Raw genomic sequence first — 22839 nt, 5'->3', positions numbered from 1 at the left:
ATACACGCATGCACTAACAAAGATTAAGATCTTTGCGTGCACTTTAGACAGCCAGTTAGTCTGCAGCTGTTCAGGTTCAGTTCGCATGCTCAAGGATACAGGGCTGTGCTCCACATGGGAATCAAACCAGCAACCTCCACGTTGGGCCCGGCCATCGTGCCAAACTGCCCCCACAGTGTCGAGGGGAAGGGACTGTGAGCCAGGGCTGCTAAATGAACCAAACGCCGTCTGTGACGAGTGCTTGGTCTACACGGTGGGCTGCGCTGAAGCAAACCCGCGGATCCTGATGATGTCATAACATGGAATTCCAAACTGCCCGTTTAAATTCACTTTCTTCATACGCATTGTGTGGATTCATTTTGTGCCTGTGTGTTTCCATACTTTCAGAGTGTTTTCATGGCACCTTCAACACCTTTATAATCCACATAGCAAGGGAAATGTCATTTTCCACAATATGGGGGCTTTAAAATAACAACCAAGGCCCTTTGATTATTGAGAAAAACAAATTAACAAATAAATAAATTCAGACGCGTTAAAAATGGAGACTAGGCCTAAGTCCAAGTCCACTTCTTCACAGTGTCAGCGTAACTCCCACTAGACGGAATAATCAGCAATATTTGCACACATTTTTAAATATTTTAATCTAATAACATCCGATACACGTTATTCCTACATTGTTTTAGAAGTAAGGGGGCATACGTTTGACAAATTATTTATTAAACACAGGAAGGAGGTGCGACAGTATAATATGACCCCACTGCGCGAACGTGCTCAGAGCCCCTGTAGCCCTGTGCTGTGGGAGTAAGGTTCCTCTGACATTCTCCTCCTGAATGCTGGCATATACGGCCAGTAGAGTGGATTCATTTGATGGATGGCGAGAGCGTTCTCAAACCTGACCACTCGCCAAACACACGCCGGAGTTCATTTTGTACAAGGTGATCTCAGGCCGTGGCAAATCTGCGAATGAACCAGGATTAAAACGATCGGCAACCGGTGAGCGGACGTTAAACAAGGGTGTTACTTGTTGAAACTGCTGGGATCGGAAATGAACCATATTTCACTTTCGACTTCACTTCCCCAACAGTGCTAGACCATGTGAAGGCACGGGGCAGCCTGGAGCCTGGTGATTAGCTACAGTGCCTGACTGGGACCTGGAAGGTTGGTGGTTCAAGCCCTGGTGTATTCACAAAAAGATCTGCACAGCCGTTGGGCCCTTGAGTAAAGCCCTTAACCCCACATTGCTCCAGGGGGGATTTGTCCCCTGCTTAGTCTAATCAACTTTAAGTTGCTTTTGGATAAAAGAAACCGTAATGTAATGTAATCAAACACCAATTACGCAAAAGTGCCACTTTTCATCCAAATCTGTACCGCGCCAAGACCAAACAATCGGAAGGGGGCAGACATGCTCAGGATTGGGTGTCCAGTAGAGCAGCCCAGAAAACAGGCCACCAAACATTCCCAAAAGCGCCACAACGCCACAAACCAAAACTACCGCTTCTCATTCACAGGAAAATATGTTCTCATGTTTTTCAACAAACCGTTTCTTTTTTTGTTTTGTTTTTATAGCAGTAGTTTTATTCACACAATGGATGAAACGCTCGCTGTGTTCGGGATCGCAACTGCTGTCGGAACGGCCGAGAACAGCGGGACGCGGGGGTGGAGGAAACCCGCCACGGCAGGAACAGAGCAGACGTCCCGCGGAGAGAGGCGCGTAAACAGCCGGCGAGGACGGTCGTGACGCTCCGGCGTGCCGACCGGGGGGTCGCGTCACGGCAACCCAGAGCGCTGATAAAAAAAATATCATCGAAATGAAAAAGAGGTTATTAGCATAACTTCCTTTAGAGCGATTGTCGAGTGGAATGATAAAACAACAACCCGGGATAATTCAGCACGGAGATCGTGAAATAAAATCCTTCAAGATACAGCTGATGCCATGGTAACCTTTTCAGTTAGCAGGAGGGGAGTGAGAAGATTTGCATTTAAATTGGTGCCATTGTGTGTGCGTGCGAGAGAGTGTGTGTCTGCGCGTATGTGATTGAGAGAGTGTGTGTGTGTGTGTGTGTGTCTGTGAGAGTATGTGTGTTTGTGAGAGAGAGTGTGTGTGTGTATGTGTGTGAGTGAGAGTGTGTGTGTGTGTGTCTGTGAGAGTATGTGTGTTTGTGAGAGTGTGTGTGTGTATGTGTGTGAGTGAGAGAGTGTGTGTGTGTCTGTGTGTGTGAGAGTATGTGTTTGTGAGAGAGTGTGTGTGTGTGTGTGTGAGTGAGAGAGTGTATGTGTGTGTGTCTGTGTGATTATGTGTTTGTGAGAGAGAGTGTGTGTGTGTGTGTGTGTGTGTGTATGTGTGTGTGAGAGAGTATGTGTGTGGGTGTGGCGTGCGTGTACTTGCCTGTGAGTGTGTGTGCATGGATATTCCTTCTGATTGGTGGCCCACTAGGCAGACTCATCTCTGATTGTTTAAAATGCTGTAATACCAATTTCTCCTTTTTAATTTTTCATATTAGTCATATTAATTCATACAGGGTAGGTTGACTGAACACAGGTGCCCATTTACAGCAACACTGGTGGTAAAATGACTCTTTCAGGGTAAAAAAATCATACCACTTTTGAATCTCTATTGAATAAAACAGTATTAGTGTCATAGCATCGGCTTACTTTGGTTCTTTGTGTTTAACATCACTATTAAAAACGATGATTTGAGTTTCACAGCAGCTGGCCCTGAATGTCCCCGACAAAGAGACCCTGTAATGAGCCCGTCACGATTAGTCCTCTGTGTTTAAAATACTCTTTTTAAAAAGGGCATCCAAAAGTCAGCGCTGACGGACCCACGCACCCACGCCGCACATTAGGACGGGGATAAAAGCCCAGGACTGAGGATCTTTGTGATTTTCTCTCTCTTTCTCTCTCTTGATCTCACTTGAGGCTGTTTGAAGAAGACCGCACGGTTTTCGGCGACGAGAAGTGCTCGCTGTGAGAACTCTTTCACCCGTTCAACTGCTACTCTGGGCCTAAGTGACTGCAACATTCTGTCATTTATCTGTCAAATTAGTGCCTGACATGTTTTTTTGTTGTTTTTTTTCCCGAAAAGGCTGTTTGCAGCAACCATAACTCACGTTGTGTAGTACAGTACTTTAATTAAGGTGCAGGAAAGCTAATATGACCCAGGCCACTATGGCTGCACTTTAAGAGGGCTCATACACCCCATAAAACAGGAAATATAGTCTGCCGGCAGAGGCAAGAGGCACTGCTCGGCCTCCGTACATCTGTTGGCTTCCTCTGCCGGGAGACAGGGCAGCCGGGCGGGGCACCCCCCCCCCCCCACCATAAAGGAGAGAACTAATGGAGGAGGCGTGGCCTAACTGTACCCTCCTCCCCCCGGGGGTCGTCTCCACGGCGACCCCTCCTGCCCCGGAGAGAGACAGGCGCCCGGGGTCACGCAGGGGGAGACCCGCCATTAGTGACTGGACGGAGATACCGCCATTGTCTGGCAGGAAGTTCAACAACACCGATTAATCAACCTGGCAACCCACACACACACATGCACATACACGCACGCACACACACACACACACACACACACACACACATGCATATACACGCACACACACACACACACACACACACATGCACATAAACGCACACACACACACACACACACACACACACACAAAACACGCAAGCACGCATTCTTTCGCATACACGGACATGCACACGTTCATGCACAAACACACACACGCACACACACTCACCCACACACACATACACGCACGCACACACACACACGCACATACACGCAAGCACATACACACACATACACACACACACACTGGTACACACGCACACTCACCCACACACAGGCACACACACATGTACACACACGTACACACACAGGAGCAGGGTGGCTCATGGTATTGTGCTCTTGCGTTAGTCTGTTATAAATTAGGCATGCTGTAGGGTGTGATGTGTTCTGGGGGGGGGGGGGGTAGGGGTGGATCATTTTCTGCCAAACATCTTAATTTCCCTTTCGCATAATTGAAGGTTTCTAACTGACTATAGACGATAAGCTATAATTAAGAGGCTTTAATTCTCACATTCATTATAGCGATTTTTGTCAACGTCTGTTATTACGGAATGCTAATGACTGCGTGAGGGCGTTTTGGGAGTTCGGTGGAAAAAAAAAAAAAAGAGGAGAAAATCGTCAGTTCACGGCGAGTGTGATCTGCAGCTGCTGAGATTTGTCCCGGCGTCTGGCTCTGGAGCGCTCGTGCGTCTGAATGTGGTGAAATGGAGGGGGGCTCTCGGTGGGCGGGGGTGACAACACAGAAGTGCGAGAATATGTTTTGGAAAACAATGACTGTGCCGCTAACACTGCGCGAGTTCGCCAGCGCTATTTCCACCGCTGGTCTGGCAGCCACCGCGCGCGTGCGTGCGTGTGTGTGTGCGTTTGTGTGTGTGTGTGTGTGTGTGCGTGCGTGCGTGTGTGCGCGTGTGTGTGTGTGTTTGTGAGGTGTGGGAGCCTGTTTCTGAACCCTGTTCTGTTAGCAGTAAGCTATTAATTAAAGCTTTAACACAGCTCCCAAGTCCTGTTAGAAAAGGAACGGGAGAGGGAGGGGAGGGGAAAAGATGGCCACCACTTCTCACCCCCCCCCCCCCCACCATGATCTACATTCTACCCAAGTCACCTTCGCGGTACAGCCCTCATCTGGCCCCACACAAACGTCCCTCCCTCCCCCTCTCCCTTTCCCTCTCCCTCTCTCCCCATCTCTCTCTCCCGCTCCCTCTCTCTCTCTCCCTCCCTCCCTCCCTCTCTCTCTCTCTCCCTCCCTTCATAAGCATAGAAAACTTCAATAACTCCGTCTGCCACAGCCCAGCGGTCAGAATGAGAGGCCCTTTAACGAGCGCGAACGCTGTGCTTGAACAGAGAAGCGTCTGCTTCAATTACGCACTCCTGTACCACTTCTCCCTTTCATTCGCCGAGCTGCATATTCAGGGCCAAATGTTAACAGGACTCCAGCCATGGAGAGGAATATAAAGAAAACAAAGAGGCACAAAACAGGGAACTGAACAAGAAAGGGTTCCAGGATTCGGGAGCGGTTGGCTGCCCGTCGCCCGCGCCTTCGCCGGGCGGCGTTTTTCGCGTGCCGTTGCCGGGCGTATTGGCGTGCCGTTGGCGGGCAGATGGCGGATCGCGTGCGGGGTGAGGACCCTCCCCTTTGTGAAGGTCGCGCAGAGGGGCGGCCAACAGAACTTGGCGAGGAAGGACCTCAGGAGCGGGGCTATTTTTCCCCTGACAGCGACACATGTTCGCATGTCGCCCGAATTAAAGCGCCCCGCTGCGCTCCAACGCACCTCTCCCCGTTTACCCTTCACTGGCAGAACACCCCGCGCCTTTTATCACTCAACGTGCACTATAAATACACACCGTCTCAGAGGATGATGCGGCATCCATTGTCCGTCCTTCCTGAACAGATGACACAAGTGTCTCGCTTCGGCAGAGGGCATCAGAACCCTTGAAAACCCCTCACTTGGCAAATACGAGAAAAGCTTAAAAACCAGCCCTGACCCAGTGTGTTCAAACCACTGAAGGACTGAGTCAATAAATACCCAAATATTGGAGAAAATTTGCCAATTTGCCAGATAATTAATGAGAATTACCGAGATAATTACCCAGAGAGTTACCTAGACAGTTAGCCAGATAATTAGCCAAAGCGTTAGCCCGAGAGTCCGCAAGCGAGTGACCTGAAAGTGCCGCTCACCTGACGCGGGGGACGTCTCTGATTGGCTCGCGCAGGGGCCTGCCCCGGTCGGCCCCGGCCAGCAGCCGGCGGTTGGCGGTGGAGTAGTCGGGCTCCAGGTCGTAGGGCTCCTCCTCGTCGGGCCCCAGGCTGCGGCGGTCGTCCTCCAGGCCGTAGGGCTCGGGCTGGAAGCGCTCGGGCTGGGAGCGGTTCAGGTCCACCCCGCCCACCCCCACGCCCACCTGCGGCTGGGCCACGTGCCCGTAGTCGTCCTTCCGGATGGCGGGCAGCGTGTAGCTGTTCTCGGGCCGGTAGCTGTTGGCGGCCATGTAGGGGTAGCGGGGCCGGTAGCCCAGGCCTCGGGACAGGCTCCCGTAGTTGTCGCCGATGTCGCCGTAGCCGTCGTGCAGCCCCCCGTAGTGGCGGTACTGGCCCTCGGGCGTGTCGGCGTACGAGTCGCCGGCGTAGGAGTTGTTGTTGAAGGTGCGGCCCAGCGTGGAGGTGGCCTGGGGCGTGATGTAGCGGTCGCCGTTCTTCAGGTAGCGCCGGTCGATGGAGTCGGTGTAGCTGCCCATCGGGGACGAGCCGTCGGGCAGGGGCAGGCCGTCGGGACCCAGCGGGACCTGCCGCACCGTCCGCGTGGTCACCGTCTTCACCATCTTGGTCACCTGGGGGGGGGGGAGGTCAGAGGTGAGTGTCTGTGTGGGGAAGGCAAACGGGTGTTTTTTTGGGGGTTTTTTTGGGGGGCGGTGCGAACGTCCTCCTGAGGTCGTGCAACATTCAGTCGCGCCGTTCCCGCGTTTCCCCCTCGCAACCAACACAGACCGAAGAGCAAGCAGCTGCTGCAGATCAGATCAAGGGGGGGTAACACCATGAAGCAGGATGAGAATTAGCTGGAGAAGTTCACAGGGTGAAACCCAGAAGTGTTCCAAAACTGGAAAATGTTCCGGGTTTTACTCTGAACTTAGAAGTGCTTTGTGATACACCACCCAGGCCAAACCAGGACATAACACAAGTACACCAGGGTTCAAATAGTATGCGTTTTGGATTCAAATACTTTTCTGTGCTCTATTGATCTTGCCTGGCATTTGAACCTGCAAGGAGCAGATGGACGGGGTTTACACTTTTGGAATGATTTCATTTGTTCCAATACACCAGACAAGCTCAGTAAAATGCAGAAATTGCAGTATGGAAATGCAATATTTTAATCAATAACAAATACTATTTGAAGCCAGGTCTGAAAATAAGCAGCAGACTCAGCCAAAAACCAACAAAAATCCAATCAAAACATAACCAAAACCCAACAAAAACTGAACCAAAACACAACCAAAACCCTACCAAATCCCAACCAGGCAGGCTAAGTGGGATTTTCAGAGAGATGGTGACATGGAAAACATGTCTCTGTACTGCTTGTTTTCCACCGTACATTCACACGCCTTAGACAACAAACACGAAGGTTGAGTCATGCATGAGTGGTGCAGCCATGATCCATGACACAGGAACCGAGCCTAGCGTCTTGCGCTATACACACACATTCAGGGTAGTTTCACAGACAAAGATTAAACCTAGTCTGAGAGTTCAATTTCAAATGAAGATTCTCCTTCCAAAGCTGTATTTAGTGTAGGACCAGGCAGTGTTTGCTTGGTGTCAGCAAAACCGTCCCTAAGAGCACGGCCGTTGTTAGCGGTAATGCTGGATTTTCATTCCGGACGAGCCCCCTGGCCTTTTTCCTGCCCGGTTTAAAAGCTGACAGGAGGAAGCTGCCAGTCTGCTTAATGAAGCCACACCCCTGAGCTCATTACCACGGCAACTGCTCCCCATTCAGCGGTTACGCTTAGGAGCGAATCACAGCTCTCACAGTGACCAATGGGCCATTACCACGGCGACCGTGAGGGGAGGGGCAAGGCTATGGTGTGTGTTTATGTGTGTGTGTGGGTGGGCGTGTGCGTGTTTGTGAGCATGTGTGCGTGTTTCTGAGTGTGCGAGTATGGGTGTGTGTGAGTGTGAGGGTGAGTGTGTGTTTGTGAGAGTGTGTGTGTGTGTTTGTGTGTGTATGTGTATGTGTGTGTGAGTATGTGTCGAGTATGGGTGTGTGTGTGTGTGTGTGTGTGTGCATGTTTGAGTGTTTGTGAGTGTGCATGTGTGAGTTTGTGTGAGTGTGTGTGTGTGTGTGTGTGTGTGTGTGCATGTTTGAGTGTTTGTGAGTGTGCATGTGTGAGTTTGTGTGAGTGTGTGTGTGTGTGTGTGTGTGTGAGTGTCATTTGTCACCCGCTTGAACCTAGCCCTAAAATTCGAGCTGAGGGAGCGGACTAAGTCTGGGAGGCAGCATTTGTCACACCCTCTCCATATCTGCCACCGGACACCCTCCCCAAACCCGCCGCCTTCAATAAATCAGGGCACTCTGCTGGAACGATGGAGGGGCAAAATGGCCGCCTGTCACTGGCTGCGGTGTCTCACTTCCTGGGCCCGACGCTCCGCACACAAACCAATTTGCTGGCCAGTGAATTGTCCTCGACGGTAATTGGCTATTTTGTCAGCATCTAGAAACCCCTCTTCAGAAATTAATGAGGTTTATGAACGTTAATCATGGTTGGAGAGAGACTCCAGTTTTCAGGCTGCTGTGGGCCTTGTTTCATTGTTTCAGCCTTCAGTGGCCCAGTGTCCGTTTGAGCTGCAACGACGTGATAAATAATAAATAAGCACCGTAAGGTCTTATTGAAAAAAGGGAAATGTTTAAGAGCGTGGTCTCAAACTCAGTGCCATGAAGGACCATGTGTATGCCTCAGATATTGATTATATAATTAGTTAAATTACTTTCTGAATTAGGGCTGAAGGATTGCACAATGTATATAAAGTGAAATGTATATCACGCGTGATTTGTGTTGTCTAAATAACTGTTGCTTACATTCTGTGCTTTAATTCAGTTAAATACAAATGGCTGAATGAATAATTGGAATCAATTAAGGCGGCGTAGCTCGATTGGAATGAAAACCTGCATGCACGAGTTTGAGACCCCTGGTTTAAAGGTACAGTAGGTGATTTCAGGTTTCTAACGGTCAAGAGAGGAATAGCAGCAACACACACCTTCAAACCACAACACTGTTTATCCCTCCCCTTTCTCTGTAAACACGCTGACATTGAAACACCATTGGCTGCGGCAATTAGAACCAATTTTCAACCAATGAGCTTGAAGTATCGTACAGTTATGCATTGTTTTGGTACAGAGTGTCGGCCCGTCAACTGTATATTTTGACACCTGAATTTAAGGACTATAAACACAGGCAGAGGGTGAGTCAACATGGGAGTGAGCCGTTTTCAATGATAGGAAGAGATTTACAATGGTCTTGTAACAATGTTTTAACACAAAGATCTCACCTATTGTACCTTTAAGAGCGGTCTAATTTTCCCCAAATTCCATTTCTACACGCTAAACCCAAGGGCGGCAAAAGACAGAACAGTTGCGACCCTCACTGGCTAATCAACGCACCGTTCCCGCAGTAACGACAAGCTGCCACTAGGGGCTACAGAGAAAACAAGGCCGGCCAGGCAGCCTCAGTCAATAATGGTGTCTGCTCAGGTCTCGTTTGCATTACTGTCTTTTCATTTTAATGAGGTCTTCCTTCTCTGGTGAGAGCAAGTGAAGAACATATCTCACCGAATTAGATTTTAATGAAGTAACCAAAAAAAAAAAAAAGCAACACAAAAAAAACAAAAAAAAAACAATGTGGGTGATTCATGAAATTTGCCAGTAGCATCTCTTGCGACTTGTCATGCTACAGAAGTTTCATTAAAGTTGTGTCTGCATGATTACTGCACCGGTGTCAGCTCCAGATGTACTGGCTCACTCCTCACAGTACATTAACGAGCAGGTAACCACATTTGAAGAAGCCGTGTGTGTAAACTGGATAATTGCATTACAGAAGAGTGGGGACCCCTCTGCCAAAGGCATTTTTGAGCGGAAGATTAAATATGATGCAGAGGCTGCCAGCGAAATGGGCTTGCAATATTCGCATAATAAAACAGTTACCGGAAGACAAAATTCTCCACTGCAGTCCTCAGGAAAACGACATAAGTTTCCCAAATAATTTAGATCACGGCTGCCCAACCCTGCTCCTGGAGATCTACCATCCTGTACCTTTCCACTCCAACCCTCATTTGGCAAACCTGATTCAGCTAATTAGCAGCTTGGTGAGATCTCTAGCTGTGTATGAGGTGTGTATTGTAACAGCTGTTACCAGCGTTTCTGTCTGTAAGCAGAAATGCATACAATTTATGCAATGTATTGCACTGCTACTACTTATTATCACTATCATAATAATATTACTGTCATAATACAATACAATGATATTGCACTGTTATTACTGCACTTTAACTACTATTGGCACTACCGGGTCAGATGCGGCTCCCATTTGGTTGTCCTAGTACTCGTGCTGTGAGTATAAAGTTGATTCTGGTTCTGAATTTCCTGTGCCGTAACCGCAGTGAGAAAGCGCACTGCGCTGTATTAAACACACTCCACCCTGAGGAAATCCTCTTTGATGAGACGGCAGTAATACCCCGCCGTCTTCGTTCCCGCAGGGGCAGGTGGTAGCTTTAACGACCTGTTCTACCCCTTGACGACAACGCGTAAAAGTGAGGTGGTTTCTATGATACAGACCGTGGTCCCAGCCAGGATAAAAATTCTATGGTCACAAGATGTTAATGAAGCAGAAAATGGTGTCAGTCCTCGTAAGATGGAAGCACTGCCAGAGACAGCGAATGTCTCTTGGGATGAACATATTTTTCCTTACAAGAAAAAAAGTAATGAGATTAACAGAGTATTAATGAATTAGAAACCTTATTCAAACTCACACAATCCAGTCAGGGGTACGAGAAAGTTCAACTCTTGAGTTGAGTTAATAGACAGGGTTTAGTTTAATTAATTAGCAATCACACATGGTACAGAAGAGCTAGCCAGGTAGTTGAAGACGTTAAGTGACGATCACAGAACCTGTCTGGAAATGTTTTCACAGATGTTAGTTTTCAGTTTGGGCTTTGTCTGGTTCTCCCAGGATGTAAAAGCTGCTCATTCCAACTATGTAAAAGGTCAATTTGCTCCGTCTTTTCCTTCAAAAACTCGACAAGTCTGAAGAAGGCTTTTCATTTCTGTCAGCCTTCCCCATGACTGGTGTGCTGTAACTAATGAGGACTAAAGACAGACAGAATCAGTCTCCTCTCTCTCTCTCTCCTCTCTTTCTCCTCTCTTGGCATGGAGCCTGCAAATGGCTGTTTCCTTCTGTGTCAAAGCAGAAAGCCCTTGGTTTGATTTCACCTTAATGAAGGAGGTTTAGCCAAACAAGCTGGGTATCAAGCTGTCCTGATTACCAGATTTGATTTTTATTCTGTTTAACTGCGGTAATGCAACACAGACTTCTCTGGTATGCGTCCCTCTCTCATGCAACCTGCCTACATCTCTGCATCAGGATTCCTTCTCCCCGTTTGTGTGTGTGTGTGCGTGTGTGTGTGTGTGCGTGTAAGTGCGAGTGTGTGTGCATGTGTGTGTGTGCGTGTGTGTGAGTGTGTGTGTGTAGAACCATAAAAAATGGTTTCAAACACGTTTTGATCTTAGTCGGGACAAACCCAATAACAGAAATGCTTCAGAAGTCAGCCCTTAAACAGCAGAAAACTGCAGGTTTTATCCAACCCAGTGTACAGAACACAGCGCAAAACAGACAGACTATCCATCAGCGGTTCTGTTTATCAGAAACCAGACATCCAGAGCAGATATAATGAGAGAAGCCTGTGGAGGGGAGGTAAGCACAGACCATACCCAGCGTCTGTTAGGCTGTTAACGGGGAGTGGGAGCAGGCAAACCCCAGGCTTTACGGCCCTGCCAGAGTTTCACCATCTCTGCGGCACGCTGGGTGTTATGGGGGGAGCCAGCTGTGCGTTAGTGAGGCTCAGGCCGGGGGGGGGGGGGGGGCTCATGTCGAGATGAGACACCAGAAATTTCAGGAAGCGCTGTCCAATTCTGATCATTTGTTAGCCAAACTAAGGATAAACACTGCTGCGTAATGCTATTTCCTGGACCAAGTAAAGTTATTTAGCAGATGCCAGTAATGCTAAGTACTGCAGGTAGCTACCTACGTAGCACTGTACAACGGACACTCAAATTATTTATCCTTTGTTTGGCGATCAAATTAGGTCAAAGTTTACTGTTGGAAGGAGGAACAGGGCAGGATTTAATTCTCCTATCGGTCAGCACACCACTTCCTGAAATCTCTGGCATCCCACCCAGACACAACCAGGGAGCGAGGGGGGGGGGCGGGAAAGTGGATTTACGGGGTCTATCTCCGACGAGGTGGGCGTGGAGGACGATGACTCTGACGCCTTCTCGGGAACAGTTGCCGGGAGATAGGTACGGCGGGTGATGGTTTTGATCACCTTGATTACCTATGGGGGGGGGGGGGGGGGGGGGCGGGGGCGGGTTAATGGATGGAGGACAAAGAAAAAAAAGAAAAAATGGGAGCCTGTCCGATCATATCAAAGTTCATGGTCCTGCGGCACGGAGAACAGCCTATCGCGTCTTCTCAAGCTCCGTCCTCTAGTTACGCTGGTTTCCACGGCTACAATAATAGGGCGTCCAGTGTTCTTCCTGTTCTTCAGCCCTCAGTAGGCAATCAGGCCAGCCCCCACACTTATTAAAGCCTCAATTCAACCTCAATTCATATTCCCATTCAACCTCAATCATTTACATTCTGGATACAGGGAGAAAGGCAATCACATCAATAACTCTGCCAATTGCTAGAATGTTCCGCATTTATGTGCACTCTGAATGTTCCTTTGGAAGAGCACCGAAGCGGAACTGGAAGACAGCCAAAGTAGGAAGCCCACTCCCAATAATCCGGGGGCCATTACTGTGTTGTTTCCCGACGGTAGCGGCAACAGGAAATGACCCGGGCCCTGTGTCATGTTCTCCAAAAAGCAGGAGGACAGGGAAAAAGGGAAAAACACAGTCCGTCTGTCCACCCTCCTTTAGAAGTTGCATTAAGCGTGTTTTGTAGAAAATGAATGACCAGTTAATAGTTAGTCTTCACAAAAAAAAGATACATGGAATCACAGGACAGCAAAATTCTATTATCTTTAACCCCGTATGGGCGGTTGAGACCTGTGCGTTACATCTCCCTTAACAGATGGATGTGACCTGCGCGTTACATCTCCCTTAACAGACGGATGTGACCTGCGCATTACATCTCCCTTAACAGACGGATGTGACGCCAGTGTTGTATTTGATCATATGACTGTTTTTTAAGACACACGACCATTGAAATGCATTGTGATTGAGCCTTTCTATGGGTATTCTATAGGGCACCTTAGCCCATAATGGGCTCATTATTTTTATTTTTGGGCAGCATGTCGCCTTGTGGCTAAGGTACATCACTGGGATCGGGAAGGTTTGTGGTTCAAGCCCCGGTGTAGCCATGACAAGATCCGCACAGCCGTTGGGCCCTTGAGCAAGGCTCTTAACCGCACATTGCTCCAGTGGTGGATTGTCCCCTGCTTAGTCTAATCATCTGTAGGTGGCTTTGGATAAAAGTGTCGGCTAAATAACACATTATTATTATTATTAAACCGCCCCTCAAAAGAAATAAAAAATAAAACGCACTCATATCACAGGAGGCACAAAGAGTCCACCACCAAGCAGGCCAGAGGGTCGTCATAACGGTTCCCAAGCGCAGACAGAAATTAATCCTCCGCTTTTTAAAATGTCTGTTATCCCAGACTGCCCTAAAAGCCCCGTGCCCTCAGCGCGACCCGCGGTTATGTATCCGTCCCCGTCTGGTTAAAAAGCTGCTTGTAAACGGGCTCTTTGGGCTGGGTGGCCCCTGTCTGTGCCAGAGAGATTAAATGTGCGCTTTCATTACCGCCACAGAGCTGAGCGCTGCGCCGGCTTCATCCAGCCGCAGGAGTCTGGGGGCGGAGTCTGCCGCCAATCCCGCCAGAACATCGCCGCCGTGCGCTCGGCGGGAAGCTGGCTGTTTGAGACGCAGTCCTGCGTGTTCGTGGTACCTCACGCTCAGCCCGTACAGGAAAGTCTAGACAAAACACGTCTTGTGTTTTTTGTCCAGTCGGTTTAGTGAATGTGTATCTCCTTCCCAATGCATCTTGAAAGAATTATCATGATCAAAATTTGCTAATACACTCCATGTTTTTTGTTGAAAAGGCAAACGCTCCTTTTTTTACCATTTGTGTCTGAAAAGGTTACAAATCTGAAAAGGCCAAAGTTTGAAAGCGTCAGTAACACAAGTTTCCGTCTCATATTCACAACTACGGCTTGTTTCACCGTATTAATGCATCAAACAATAGCTCAGCTAGCTCCACTAAACGCAACGCGAGGGTTCTCGGAGCAACGCAGGACGGCATGTTTTGAAATGAGGATTTCAGGCAGCATTCCGAAACGTCGCCGGCCGTTTCGGCACGGAGAGGGGAGCGGCGCGGAGCGGGGGCGCATTCGCGGTGGAATGGAGACACGGAGAACGATGGCGAGGTGAGTCAGCGAGAGAGACGTCCACTCACCTTCACGTTAGCCGACACATCCTTTTCAAGAGACGATAAACAAAGCAGAGCAAAGTAAAACAAAGAATTCACTTAAATGAATGAATAAACAAACACAAATGCATACAGACCCACAGCCAAGAGGAGAACGGGCCATAGAGCACTATTTAAATATTAAATCAACAAGCAGAGAAGAACAAGGTGTCATTCAACTTTCATAACTCTCATAACTATAAACCAGGACCCTTTTGCCTAAACCAGTGATCTGCTTTCCTAGTCCAGGAGGCCTAGCTCAGGTTGCTTCTTTTTGCCTTAATAACAGCAACGTATTGAGACTCAAAAACCAGACGTGTGTTCAAGATGACAAACTTTAGGTAAGGATAGCTAACGTTTGGCAACAAATTCTAACTTTTTTCCGACAGTTTGAAACGGTAGTGCACGGTGAACAAAAGAGAGAAAACACAGTTATAAGACACTTTAATCACTGTAATATTTGTTCTTACCTTTAAGAACAATTCACTGGAAAAGCAACAAATGAGCTAGCTGGCATTGTTAGACCTAAGTCGCATCCATTTGTATTAAGAAGGCGTTGATGGTGAACTAAATGGAAAAAATCGTTCAACTGTAACTGTCTGCTGCAAACATAGTTGGCCTTGAACGTTTGCTGTCTTTAATGTACATCTGGTGAGGATAGTTAACTGTGTAGTCAACTGTTTTCATTGGTCAATTAAGTGCTGAGTAACAATGAAAGCCAGCACACCCTGTGGCTCTCCAGAACCAGGAGTGAGCACCACTGGGTTAAACAGAATGAGGAGAAAGGGCACATTCTAGAAGAGAGAGGTGCAGAAATGTAATTGTAGTAGTTTGTGACACAACCCATTTTCAGCTCGCTTTTGTTCACGTCTGATAAAATTGGGTCTTTATCACAACAGTAAGAGACATGCAGGATGCTCACGTGCCTTATCTTTAAAGTGTGCAAACACTAAAATACCGCAACTGAAAGGAAAAAATAACTGGCCCTCCCAATTTCAGGTTTATCCCATTTCTCCAGTTATTCTCAGATAAGCCCTTTCTCCAGCGTGACTTAGACAGAGGGCGTACGCATTATTCACTGATAGAATGGGATATGTGCTGAAGTAGTCTGGGGCGCTCACGCTGAGTTCATTGTACAGCAGTGCGGTCTCCCCTCAGAAACCACCCGGCTGGCCGGCCCAATTACAGCCCCCCACGCCAGCCCAGCCTGGAACGGGGGAGTGCTGATGAACCCAATTAAAATCCCACGGACCTGTGCCTGAACCTGCCCACGCTTTCGCCAAACTGCGCATCACACACTGAAAAGTGAAATGAAAATTTAGCTTTATAATTACCTTCTGAGGTTTTCATTACCCTCGAGAGCCCCCACCTTTCCTGTACTCACTCGCTCTGGCTTATCTGTATCGAGCTATCGGCGGGTTTAACCGAGAACCAACCACTAGCATCGAGTGTTTGCGTTGCTCAGTGCTTTCTGGTGTTTCCTTGTTGCGAGGTGTGCAATCTTTTTTGCTATGCAAAAAGTGAATTATGGCCAATTCCCCTCCACTTGAAACGTCCTTGCATTTCCCACAGCACACAATACCCCCCAATTTTGTAAAAGATTAACAGCAGTCATTTCTAATTAAGTGGGATTTTATGCATGTGGATAACATTGATTTTTCCATTTCTCTGTCGAGAGCTTGAAGACCCAGCTATAATGAAATGTGTAATATCCAGTCATAACTGTGATGTGACCTTTTATATTAGCACACACTTGTAACATTTAACATTGGGGATGGGGTTCAACCAGTTGAGAAAATGAACTGAAATTCAATTTATGACTTTTAACAGTAAAATGCCCAGGATGTTCTACGGCCATTTTTTAAACTAATGAATTGAATTTGAATCAATTTTCCAACTGGACCAACATGCAGTTAACCCCAACATGGACAATTTTTACACAGAAACCAGAATGTGTCACAGAGGCGTCGTCGACGCCCTTTCCGTTACCTTGGTTTCTGTGCGGCGCGTGGTTCCGTCATCGGAGGTTACCACGGAGACGTGGGAGGTGGGCGTGCCCGGGTCCTCCTCGATGGTGACGGTCTCCTCCACCACCTCCTGCGGCTCCTGCATCATGGCCAGGGAGGTCTGGTTACTGGGACTCTGCTCCTGGGGGGCCACAGAGAGAGAGAGGGGGGCGGTCAGGGCGTTCAACCAACAGCCACGCAAAGGCATAGATTGAGAGCCAACGACCACGTGATGCCAGTGTCAGAATCAACCACCACACAATGCAAGAGAGTCAAAGCCAATGACCATGTGGTGTCACAGTCAGAACCAACAACCATGTGATGCCAGTGCCAGAATCAACGACCATGCCATGACAGAGAGACAGTTGCACAGTCCAAACCAACAACCACACAATGCCACAGAGTCAGAACCAACAACAACAAAGTAAGGTGTTTATTTTATTTCAATTTGGTCAATCTGGGAAATGAACTGAAATTGCATTCGCTCAATTAAATTAAAAAACCGGTTCCTTCAGTAAAACAGCGTAGGGTGAGTAAACAGCAATAGATTCAGTTAGCAGATTCAGCTTCAGAGGTGTGGTGCTGACTCCCATGTCAGTTCTGCTCAGCTGAAATTCTATTCAGAACTGGATACAGTGCATTGTGGACATTTCTCAAATGAACTGAATTTCAAGCCACTTTCTGAATTGAGAGAACTAAAATGGCCGTTCATATTGGGGTTCTTGCGTGGCGTGTCTGATTATATTGCGTGGCGTGGAAACAGCGATTACTGGGAGGCCCCGCCCCGAGTCGGAGTGCGTGACAGACGCGCCCTCCGAGGGGCAGAGCGGACATCGGCAGAAAAACAAAACCAGGCCCTGATTTGGCGAGGACGTTCCCGTCCACGGCGCCCATGCAATCAGAGAGAGGAAGGAAACCACACGCAACGGTCAATAAAAATAAAAACACACAAAAAAAAGAGCTGAATCTGGGAAAGGAAGACGCTGAGGGACTGTGGCCTTTTGCCCCGCGATGCTGAGCAGTAGCTCAGAGAGGTTAGCCCGGCGGCGGCTAACGGGCGCTAATCTGGAGAAAACCGAGAGGCTTCCGCTGTCTCTCTGTCCGTCCGCTGCCCGGAGCGTATCGATCCCGCCCGGCGAGGTCCTTCAGAGCGGGAGAGAGACCCGATTGATCCGCCGCCGTCTCCACTGACCGTTCCACTCTTTCGCTTTCATGTTCGCCCCTCGTTTGCGAAAACCCTCAGAGGAAAGTCTACTTTCCAAACCATCCCTGCCTTCAGTGGTCTCTGTTTACTCTTCACCGTCAAGAAGAGAACTGAAACTAAAGCGATAAGCCAGTAATAAAATACTGTTTGCGATACTTGTGCAACAAATTACATTTTAGTTTTAATTGCATTTTAATTGCTAATTTCATCTGGAAAGCTCTTTGTAGGACTTTTTAAGCATGCTGTTTGATGCCTTAAACTAGTTCTTGGAAAGGTGCAAAGTGCTCTTCAAACTAATTAAGGTTTATTAATTATACGACAGATGAAGTTCAATTGCATTTCCACCAAAAAGAACAAACAAACAAAGCGTCAGTACAAACGAAGCAACTGTGATATTTTTCTCAATGTATCTTGACGTGGCAATGCATCATCTTTACTTAACTCAGTGGTAACATGCTGCCGTTTGACAAAATGGAGGAATAGATTACATTTGCATTTACGCAGATGCTCGAACCCATAGGAATGTACACGCCTTCAGCTTTCTTTAAATACAGTTCACTGAGAGAGACAGGAGCTGACTTGAGTAATTCAGATTAAGCAGCTTGCTCAAGGTCAAATTGGCAGTGCCACGTCTGATAATCGAACCTGCAACCTCTCAGTTCAGTATTCACGCTTGAGTGGCACCGATCACAGGTCTCCGTCTAGTCGCAGTGATTTTTATTCTCCCCTGCTGTGGCAGCCGGCTGTCAGTTTCAATTTCCAGGCCCCGTAGTTCCGCCCCTTGGAAGGCGTCCAGCCCTGTGCCTGTCCAGAATGTGCCGGAGTCTGGCTGGGTTTCAGCCGATAGTTGACAGGACCCCAGAGGTGACCGTCAGAAGCAGAATTTCAGCGGGCTGTTTTTAGGATTGGCCTGCACTGCCGGAGCCTGCCAGGCCCCCTGGGGCATCCGCTGACAGACTCCAGGTCCTCGCGAAAATCGCCACGCTCTCGCACGCTGAGAGAGTGAGAATGCTGAACACACGAGGGGAGGTGGATTGGACGTGCAGGACCTTAAATTGATGTCAGAAAGTTTCTGGGCCGGGGTGCAGAGTGTGGGTGTGTGTGTGTGTATACCCTGAGGATTCTGGGAGAAGAGTGGATCGGGTGAGTGAGAACTCTACAGACAGACATCACTGGGACACAGAAGTCAGTGAATCCAGACTGAGGGAATTGTGAGGTGGGCGACCTTCAGCAACTCTAATAAAGCAACAACTCTGCCAACAAGCGCAGAACTGCTGCCAACATTCATTATTTATAGTCATAGAAACACACAGACATACCGACACACACACACACATACAAATGCACACACATATGCAAGTACACAGACACATACAGTACTGTGCAGAAGTCTTAGCCACTTTATTATGTATATGTTTATTTTTTTGTGTGTGTGTTCGTATAAAAGAACACATTACAGATTTCCAAATATTCATTTTCCAAAATATGTCTTTTTTCCAGAGACATTTTTGTATTTTATTTTAAAAAGTGACATATTACTGTAAGCAATCGACTACTTTTTACATAAAAACTTGATGAAGGCTGTCTGAGACCAGAAGCAAGGAGCCAACCAAAGTCTGCAGAAGAACTGCGGCAAGTTCTCCAACATGCTTGGAACAACCTCCCTGCTGATTGTCTTATAGAACTGCAGGACAGCGTTAGCTATCTCAGAGAAGTGATGCAGTTTTGCCGAATGGTGGTCACAAAAAATATTGATTTGATTCAGTTTTTAACTATTCTGCCAAATTACTAAAATGTAATGTCAAATGTTTAGTAGATTTATGTAGGACCTTTCATTTAATTATTTTTGAAAGAATCTTATCTGTACAGAATGTTATACAGATGCCTAAGACTTTTGCACAGTACTGTAAAGTACTGACACACACACACACACCGGTTCAAATGCATACAAACACACACTCACACACACACACACACACATCTTTCCACAGTGCCATTAATTTAATTGTCAGCTGCTGGCATTTGACAAGGGTGGAAAGAAGTGACATAAGCAGCAGACTCCATCAGGAAGTCAGGAGGTCAGACAGGGAAAAGAAAAAAAAGAAAAACACAGAATAAACACTACCACTTCACTCTGGTGTAGTCTGCCTTGCAAAACAAAAACCTGACACCAGCTCTTTCAAAAAACAGAAAAAAGCATGAAATAGTTTCAAACTCGGCACAAACTTTCGACCACCGTTGGGGTCAGCAACCTTTGACACACGGTCTGTTTGTCAGAACCAAAGAAGTGTTGTCTTTGAAAACTTGCGCAGCACTAAATCCTTGGCAAGCAAGCGATATCGAGACAGACATTCTTTTTCTGGGATTTGGGCCTTCAGGCAGACTGTGGACTGATAAAAAACAAACAAAACAAAAAGCTCCTGAACGTGGTTCAATACAGCGCGGGGCGGTGGCTGCTCAGCATGACACCCACTGTATTCCTCCCACCAGGGCGGCGCCATACGAGGAAAACGCGTGATATGCGATAACCTCGTTGAATATTGTGATGACGATATGATTTACATTACATTACATTATTGGCATTTGGCAGACGCTCTTATCCAGAGCGACATACAGTTGATTAGACAAAGCAGGAGACAATCCTCCCCTGGAGCAATGCAGGGTTAAGGGCCTTGCTCAAGGGCCCAACGGCTGTGCAGATCTTATTGTGGCTACACCAGGATTAGAACCACCAACCCTGCGTGTCCCAGTCCTTTACCTTAACCACTACGCTACAGGCCGCCGATTTGCGATAAATAAACAAATATTGAAGTGTGCACAGTTCTAATGTATTTCTGCTTCAGGTACTCTGCTGACATAGACCCCAGACAATGAACAGCCAATTGCCACTGAATATTATTTCATGCTTTTACTGAACAAATTGCACATGAACAGCCAATTCATTTAACAGAACATCAATTTTAATAAGTACTATTCATTGCAGCCCAAGCAGTCTTTTGTGATGTGTTTATCTTGCATGTTTATATCTCCATGAGGATAAATATATGGCATATCGTCCACCCCTACTTCACACAGATCAGAAGAGTGGGATGGAGTCTCCATCTTAGGATCAGAAGCTAAACAGGCACCGAGATCAGGAAGTGACAGTACGCACACACACACGCACACATATACACTCACACTCGCACTCACACACAAACATATACGCACACATACACACACATGCACACACAAACACACTCACGCACATACACACACACACACACACACACTCACGCACAAACATGCACTCACACACGCACACACAAACACAGTTACACTCACGCACAAACAAACACACGCACACACAGGCATCTGCGCACACACACACACACACACACACACACAAACAAACAAACACACTCACGCACAAACATACACACACACACACACACACAAACAAACAAACAATACTGCAACGAGAGGGAAAATCAGGATTGGGCCTACAGCAGGCGATTCACAATCAAAATCATCTCCACCCAACAGCTTCTCCACTAAACTCATTACGCTACAGCAACCAGACCCAACATGACAGTCCACACACGAAGAACAGCCTTCGCTGCTTCTGATTGGCTGTCGAGCTGTCTAGGCTGTACTGCATCTGATTGGATAAAATGTAATGTAGTGTAATTGCCTGTCGGAAACTCACCACTGACAGCTGGAACACTGAACTAATGGAGCTGTCAGAAGAAGCTCAACAACCAACGCATGTTTTCATACCTTTAGTTAAGTTTTAATTACTTCTTATTTGTGTTCTTCTTTTTAAATTATTGTTTATACTTAGTCTTTACTTTTAATTACCTCACTATCTTGCGTTCTTACTTTTTTATATGAAATCATTGTTTCTTATTCTTTAGAATAGAAAATACTTTGTTGGTTTTTATTGTTTAAATCATTTTATTTGAAGCACTTTGAGCTGCATTTTCCGGATGCATTTGTTCTGTGTATCAGGGGTGAATGAGGGCCTTGTCTAAACGCCGTGATTGATCGTCCTCCTTCCCTCTTTCCCATCCTTTCACGATGTCACTGATCTGAAGCCGCCGGCGATTGACCAGGTGAGGTTTCTGCCACCCGGCCGTGACCGGCCTGCGCTCCATAAATCAGAGGGAAGGGTCTTTACGGAGAGTAACCGGGGCCATGTCCCTGGTTCACAACAGACTTTAACCCTAAATACAGACTGTAACATGGTGGCAGGCCTGGTTCAAAACAAACTTTAACCCAAAATAACCGTTAACAGCAGACCTGGTTCAAAACTAACTTTAACCCTAAATAACAACTGTAACATGGGGGCAGGCCTGAAACAATCTTTAACCCAAAATAACGATTAACAGCAGTCCTGGTTCAAAACAAACTTGAACCCTAAATACAGACTAACACAGCAGTCCTGGTTCAAAACAAACTTTAACGCTAAATAAGGACTGGAAAACGGCAGTCCTGGTTCAAAACTAACTTTAAAGAGTAATTGCACTCGCTGTTTCAGCCTGGCTCCACTTTCTATATAGCTTTGAGAAAATGCATTCTGGGTAGAGTACGTGCGTCCATCTCATTTTCATAAAGTATTCTCTAACCAACCAGGTGCCCGCAGTTCCGTTTCCTCTTGATCCCTAACACTTGGGCTTTCCAAATTTGAAAATGAGCCGTTAAATTAAATGGACATATTTGTGGGCATCAAACATTTCTTCTGAAATGTGTCACTATAAAGTAGGCATGCAAACATGCCTTTTAATTACCCTTCAACCTTTCAAACGACCACCAGAGCCCAGCAGGGTACCGACACTGTAAACACAAACATCGACTGTAACCAGACCCGTATTCACATTTTCAAAATGGCTTCTTTCATATCTCACTGTACTTTTTAGTTAATGCTTCCCTGAAAAGTGTTGGGGATCCAGAGGAACATTTTCATGCAGCATCTAAAGGGCGATTCTAACCTGTCCATGATCACAACATAATTACAGCGCAGGGTCGAGATCGTGATTCAGAGAATCAAAGGTTTCTTAACTCGCTCGCACCCCTAACACGCAGGAAGTTTTCAGCTCATTAAACGTTTTTTTATTTCTTTTTTGCGTAGTCGTGTAACGTTGCGGTTTTGCTCTTCGTCCAGATTGACACGGCGGAACGTGCCGGACTGCCGCTGACTGGAAACAGATGTGTGGAGAGAGAGAGAGAGAGAGAGAGAGAGAGGGGGAGAGAGAGAGAGGGAGACAGAGAGAGAGAGATGGAGGGAGGGAGGGAGAGAGAGAGAGAGGGAGAGAGGGAGAGAGGGAGAGAGAGAGAGGGAGACGGAGAG

At 47.3% G+C, this 22839-nt stretch overlaps 1 protein-coding gene across 3 annotated transcripts in view; it reads right to left on the bottom strand.

Annotated features, from left to right (window-relative positions):
* arvcfb (ARVCF delta catenin family member b) overlaps window positions 1–22839 on the bottom strand; it is a 116641-nt gene that overhangs the window by 60637 nt on the left and 33165 nt on the right. For 2 of the 3 annotated variants that reach the window (XM_061260932.1, XM_061260930.1), the window contains exons 2-4: window positions 16290–16448; window positions 12054–12164; window positions 5754–6400 (exon numbers count right to left, since the gene is read on the bottom strand). In XM_061260932.1, the coding sequence (XP_061116916.1) occupies window positions 5754–6400; window positions 12054–12164; window positions 16290–16448 (917 nt within the window). The remainder of the gene's footprint in view (window positions 1–5753; window positions 6401–12053; window positions 12165–16289; window positions 16449–22839) is intronic. The other variant, XM_061260931.1, reaches the window with a different exon arrangement.

Source organism: Conger conger, chromosome 11 (assembly GCF_963514075.1).
Source record: "Conger conger chromosome 11, fConCon1.1, whole genome shotgun sequence".
Taxonomy (NCBI): domain Eukaryota; kingdom Metazoa; phylum Chordata; class Actinopteri; order Anguilliformes; family Congridae; genus Conger; species Conger conger.
Note: the sequence above shows the minus strand (reverse complement) of the source record. Positions and strands in the feature narration are given on the sequence as shown.